Below are 6,899 nucleotides of genomic sequence, written 5' to 3' on the forward strand. Positions count from 1 at the left end.
TTAAATTTCACAAATTTATTTAATTTTCATTGTTTTGCATTTTTGGTAAGAGGTCTTGAACGATGCAACAAATCCTTCCGTTTACATATTTTTTTGGTAAGATTTCAATCTGGCCATCGCTCGTTTCCAATTGCTAAACGTCAAAACCTCCCCAATCCAGTCAACTGTCAAAGTTTAGGTGGTTTTGACGTTTAGCAATTGTTCTCTCTTTTCCAGTGAGAGAGGAGTTGGGCATCACATTATTCCTGATGCCCATGATTACACTCCTAAAGAAGAATTCCGTTTTGCTTGTTTATATTTTGTTTTACTTTTGACAGCGAAAAATGTGTACAAAACACACCTCTCACACAGATAACAAAGACATTTTTTATTGTGTTCTCTGTCTCACATACCCAAGAATATGAAGCAGGAATAAGGGGATGTTAAACTTATTCCAGTGTGAGAGCGCCTCAAAATTAGCGTTTTTTATAACATTTTCCATTATGGCCAGATCGAACAAAATAACAATTTTTGGGCATTTTAACCCAATACCCAACATTTAGTACGAATATAAATTACTAAATAGTGGTTATTTATTTTATGGAGAAACTATTTAAATCTTTTTAAAGAATATTATAACAACTGACTTTTGTCCTTTCAATACCCAATAATAGGATTTAAGGTTGTTAGCTCTCAATCATTAAAAGTTTTTAATAATTTTCAATTGAAAATAATACTATGATGTTTCAAATTACAAAACATTTCATCAAATACCTTTAAATTTCACAAATTTATTTAATTTTCATTGTTTTGCATTTTTGATAAGAGGTCTTGAACGATGCAACAAATCCCTCCGTATATATATTTTTTGGTAAGATTTCAATCTGGCCATCGCTCGTTTCCAATTGCTAAACGTCAAAACCTCCTGAACTCGATCAACTGTCAAAGTTTAGGTGGTTTTGACGTTTAGCAATTGCTCTCTCACTTCCAGTGAGAGAGGAGTTAAACATCTCTTTATCTCTGATATGAAGAGTCATAAATACATATATGTATGCATATTCCTTACGGGGCATCTCGACAGGATAAAATCTATGTCTTGCTAACTGTCAAATCTATTGCTATTGCCATTGCCAAATCTGTATGTGGGCATTTGTTATCATAAGATAATCATTTGCGCAAAAGCGTAGGGTAGGTAGGTTCGAGCTGATGTAGCGCATGTTTTGAGCTCTTGAAAAATTTATTTTATCATTTGCGAATGTAGCATTTGGGTAGGTAGCTGATGTAGCGCATGTTTTGAGCCCTTGAACTGTTTAAATCTTTTATGTGGAAAATAAAAAAAGGATAAAGATCCTTTTGTTTACAAATGTATTTCTGAGAAAAATGAAATAATAACAAAGGATAAAGATCCTTTTTTTTACAAATATATATTTCTGGGAAAAATAAGATAATAAGAAAAAGATCCTTTTTTTACAAACGTATTTCTGCGAAAAATAAGAATTCATATTTCTGGACTACTATGTAACAATAGTGGCATACATTTTATATACCAATTAAAATAATAAATTTAAAATGAGCAATGATATTTTGATTTTTGCTAGTATAAGTTTATTAAATTTAAGATTTCGCTTATTCCCAACCCAATTTGCATAATTTTTCTGTAAATTAACAATATTAAACTAAATATTAATTTTTTGCAAAAATGTTATTTTGAAAATGTACTGTATTTTTATAATATAACACAACCGTCTTAATACTCGCTCTTCTAATTTTCATGTTACCGAAATGAAAATGCCGTCGGCATATGTGCAAATGGGATATGTTGCCTCTTCGAAATTTTCATAGAAATGAAAACTGCGCTGTCAAACTGCTGAAGTGACAGCTTATAGCTTACGATATATGGCATACGAATTAGTTTGCGATATATTGTAAGCTATAAGCAATGTGGAGTCTCCACAGGCAATAGGCACGGCAATACAGTTAGCAAGACATAGATTTTATCCTGTCGAGATGCCCCGTTATGATACTCCCAACAACAGCATTGTCATATTTTCATGGTTCAATTTTTGCCAGGAATAATGGGATGCCCAACTCCTCTCTCACTGGAAAAGAGAGAACAATTGCTAAACGTCAAAACCATCTAAACTTTGACAGTTGACTGAATTGGGAGGTTTTGACGTTTAGCAATTGGAAACGAGCGATGGCCAGAATGAAATCTTACCAAAAAAATATATAAACGGAAGGATTTGTTGCATCGTTCAAGACCTCTTACCAAAAATGCAAAACAATGAAAATTAAATAAATTTGTGAAATTTAAAGGTATTTGATGAAATGTTTTGTAATTTGAAACATCATAGTATTATTTGCAATTGAAAATTATTAAAAACTTTTAATGATTGAGAGCTAACAACCTTAAATCTTAAAGAACCTTAAATCCTTAAGATTTAAATAGTTTCTCCATAAAATAAATAACCACTATTTAGTAATTTATATTCGTTCTAAATGTTGGGTATTGGGTTAATAAATGCCCAAAAATTGTTATTTTGTTCGATCTGGCCATAATGGAAAATGTTATAAAAAAACGCTTATTTTCAGGCGCTCTCACACTGGAATAAGTTGGGTATCCCATTATTCCTGGGGGCTTACTCTGTAAAGCGATGCGAAGGACAATGCGATTCGAAAGCACAATGCGATGCGATAGGCAATTGATACTCTGTATTGCTTACGCATCACTAACAATGTTGTTCACCTTTGCTTTTTTTCTTTTTATGTAATAGTTGGCATTACTTCCAAAAATGTCAAAGTATAAACGAGCAAAATAAAGAAAATAATAAAAACAAAACAAATAAACAAATATGATAAATGCTCGTAACTCAACTTAATTAAAACGAGCTATTTGCAAATTAATAAATCCAGTCTTTTATTTCATGGTAATAACGAAAATTAAATTTAAATAATTACAGATTAAATTAGTAGTTTTTAATTCTGTTTCTCGCAGTTATATAGTTATTTAACTTACATTTTCCAGTTTCTCAATTTTTGTTCATCAATTTTTTGTTTATATAGAAATTTTTCCTTTTCAAAGGTTAGTCTCCGTTTTTCTAATTTATTTCTTTTTTTCAATGTTTTAGAAATGTTTTTTATATTAAAATTTATATCGTTTTACACTTTAATCGAGTTATTGTGGAATATAATTTGGTTTTCGACTTGTTGTTCAAACAGAGTCTGCTGCTTTTTGCGCGGTCACATTTGAACAATGTGGTAGTTCATTTTCTTGTGTATTAAGAGGAGTCTGCTGTTTTTTGTGAGGTATGCATGCCACTTTGGAACATTGAGGTAGTTCCCTGTTTTGTGTATTTGGTTCGGTAGGGTCTGCATTTACCTCCGACATGCTGCTTGTAGCTGCACCAAATGACAAGGTACCACTCATTCCATTTATTGATTCCTCTATTGACAATAACTCACTCACTTGTTGCTCTAACTGTGATACGGGTATGAAAAGTGAGGGGCCACCTCCAGTTTCCGAAATATTATTTTTGTTTCGTCGCATTTTTGCCTTTAAGTGAATCTTATAGTCTGCCAAAACCTTTAATTGATTACATTTAATCATATTTATAATTTATCTGAGCAATTATTGGAATTACCTTTTTCCACCCCGCAATGTCGCGCAATGGTGGCCCAGCTGCGTTTAAATGGAAAACTAAATTTTTCCCTGCGCCTTCATGAAATCCACGAGAATTTCAAATTGCTTTGGTTGAGTTTGTTGTTTTATTTTCGGTGCTTCCCTGTAAATTTGTGCAAAATAGTTCATATGCACGGCGTTATATATTTTAGCAATTAAAACAACTAAATTATATTTGAAACTTACATTTTCAAGCAATGCGACTTCTTTATACTTGTAGCACAAAAATTAGGAATATAACGCATGTTTGACAATTGCTTTAGCAAAGCAGAGTATCGCTAATGCGAAAGGGAAAAACTGAATGCGAAAGGGAAAAACTAAATTCGAAAATTTCAAAATTTACTGCGATTGTCGAATTACAGAGTACCAAAATTGAAGATGCGAACATTTTCATATTCGTATCGCATTACAGAGTAACCCCCCTGATTATTGCTTTCGCAATGTATGCAAATGCTTATGCGTTTTGCCGTCGGCATTTCCATATTGGCATGTAAAAATAATTATGATATGAGTATAATTTTGTATGAATGCATGCATAGTACTATTTACAGTCAATTTGAACTTGAATATTTAGTAATTTTATTTGATTTTTACATAATATGCTATACTAATAGTAGTAATAGAAATTGAATTTATCACAACAATAATAAATATATACATACTTATAAAACATATACTTATATGTACATATATTTGTATACACTTCCGAACAAATAATGCACAAGCATGCATACATACATATGCGTACACATGTGAATATGTCACCAACAAAAAATTGCGTTCGACACTTGTTATTATGAATGTATGTACATATGTATATGGCTCGCATTTGCTTTCGTAAACATACAGACAAATGTGCTAAAGAAATAATATATGTACATATGCATGTGGCGTGGAGCGTGAGGTTTTTTTCGTTACGGAGTTTCTAGATTCGGTCTCCGCGCTCAAGGCCCGCGATAGAAGCTATGCAATAGCTTAGAGATGTGAAGAAATTTAGTGAAACATTGTGAAATACTAAGTGTTATTAACACATATTTTTGAATTTTTAATCGGGAATATTTTAAAAAATATGTGTTAGCAACATTATTTTAGAATAGGGTAAATTTTAGAATAGTATCCCCGGATTTCGGGGTTAAAATGGGTATGTACGGATAGAGGAGGTCCTCCACATTAAGAAAATATATACATATAGATGCCGCTGACTTGGTTTTGAGATATTTGCATTCAAAGTTCAAAAATTCAACTATTTAAAATGCGTGTTTCTCCCATTTATAATGAATTTTATAGTTAAATTTTTAACTTTTATATCCACTAACACTTCACTACTTCGTTTCTAACCATTTATTTTATATTAAATAATGCAAAAATAATATGAAGCGTAAGCCTATGTGTATTTAAAAATACAAGTAGGAGTGCGCGTCCATAGTTCATTTAAGATTAAAAAAAAATCGGATCATTTGAAGATCGTCCTAAACTTTCATCGAAATTGGTCCAGCCGTTTCTGAATTTAAGTGGAAAATACATATAAAACTTCATTCTACTTTATATACATACATTTTGACCAGAAGATCGGAATTAGTGATATTAGTGATAGGAGACTCTATTCTCTATATTTATTATGGCTCATACACTATAATTACATAAAAGACAATAAGTTTTTGTTAAAATTTTAAATTTTTAATACAACGGCATAAATTCACCATATTATATTTAACCATATCATATTAATATGACCAGGGCAATCCGTATTCCAACACGTTAGCCACATTCTTCTACCTGCAATCGGCTTTTATATAGCAGGTGGATGAGAATCCGTGTTTGAGCTTGGTCTGTCATTCGAACTACCTTCTCCTTGAGACGACATTTGGCTAGCGATTGATTGAAAAAGTTGTAACATACTATTGGGAAGTAAAGGGGAAACCATCGGACCATTACTATTTGCTGGTATCCCTGAACATAGTTGTTGTACTGCATTTCTTACAACTGGATCTTGGCTCAAAGCCTGCAATTGTCCTAAATCTATTTCAGCATCATTAACTAAGTTCCGAATTGCTTGCGAAGATAGCATAGAATTTATACTATCTGATATCTGAGGAATTGAATCACGTAATTGAGCGGCGTTGCGAGCTACTTCCAAATTGTTACGATAATCCTGATTTTCCGGTTCCAATTCAATTGCCAATTCATAAGCTTGTTGTGACTCCGAAAATTTTTTCAGATTAGAGTAAGCTATACCAAGCCTTCCATAAGCTTTGCCATATGTAGGTTTATACAATAATGCTGTCTTACAATCTGTGACAGCATTTTCATTATAATTTAAACGAATATATGCAGCTGCACGATTACAGTAATAAATGGCATTCCTTGGATCAAAGCTTATAGCACGATTATACTGCAAAAGAGCTTCATTATATTTTCCTTCTTTCATGAGTCTATTACCTTCATTTTTGAATGACTCGGCCATTTGTGTTGCTTTTGGATTCCGATCAATAAAAAAAGTTTGAAATATCTCAAACAAATCAATACTACTTTTTCGTTCATGTTCACTCTGATTTTCCGAAGCTAGCGAGGATTGCAATGCCACCTCATCGGATATATCAAACGCGGTTTGAAGACATTGAATTGCAACATCAACACTTTCTCTACAATCTGAGGACAAATTTTGAGAAGTGTTCGGGTGTTTCAAAAAATTAATAAACGTCTGCACAAATTCTTTGTGAACTCCATCAACCATTTTGAAAATTTGTAATTCGCCAATATTTATAGATATGAAAGGATAAAAGTAATCGATAATAATCGGTTAAACTACGTCATTATGGAAGGCATACACGCGCCAATTATTGTACCAATTTCATCGAATTGTACAACCGATTGTTACGTTTATGGGGCAGTTGTATGAGTTGTACCAACTGATTGGATGAAAATCAAAATTTTTTGATATTATGTCAAGTTGGTTGTGTTAGTTGAAAATTTAAAGTTTTAGTTAAAATTTAGTAGAGCGAGTATTAAGACGGTTGTGTTATATTATAGGATTATACATTTTCAAAATAACGTTTTTCCAAAAGATTAATATTTAGTTTAATATTGTTAATTTACAGAAAAATTATGCAAATTGGTTTGGGAATGATCGAAGTCTTACATTTAATAAACTCATACAAGCATAAATCAAAATTAAGTTGCTCATTTTGAATATATTATTTCAATTGGTATATTGAGTTTATGCCGCAATTATTATATAGTA

The 6,899-nt window shown here is 31.8% G+C and overlaps 1 protein-coding gene across 1 annotated transcript; it reads right to left on the minus strand.

Moving 5' to 3' along the window:
• Nucleotides 1–5,233: 5,233 nt before the first annotated feature.
• Nucleotides 5,234–6,434, minus strand: LOC120769226 (small glutamine-rich tetratricopeptide repeat-containing protein beta). Its single transcript, XM_040096123.1, has one exon. The coding sequence runs from the start codon at nucleotides 6,390–6,392 to the stop codon at nucleotides 5,448–5,450; it is 945 nt and encodes a 314-aa protein (XP_039952057.1). The 5' UTR covers nucleotides 6,393–6,434; the 3' UTR covers nucleotides 5,234–5,447.
• Between the last annotated feature and the right edge of the window lie 465 nt (nucleotides 6,435–6,899).

The sequence above is a fragment of the Bactrocera tryoni genome, chromosome 2 (genome assembly GCF_016617805.1).
Source record: "Bactrocera tryoni isolate S06 chromosome 2, CSIRO_BtryS06_freeze2, whole genome shotgun sequence".
NCBI lineage: Eukaryota > Metazoa > Arthropoda > Insecta > Diptera > Tephritidae > Bactrocera > Bactrocera tryoni.

Bases quoted from the DNA above. Each gene is read 5' to 3' on its own strand.
- LOC120769226 (XM_040096123.1), bottom strand. From the start codon at position 6,392: ATGGTTGATGGAGTTCACAAAGAATTTGTGCAGACGTTTATTAATTTT.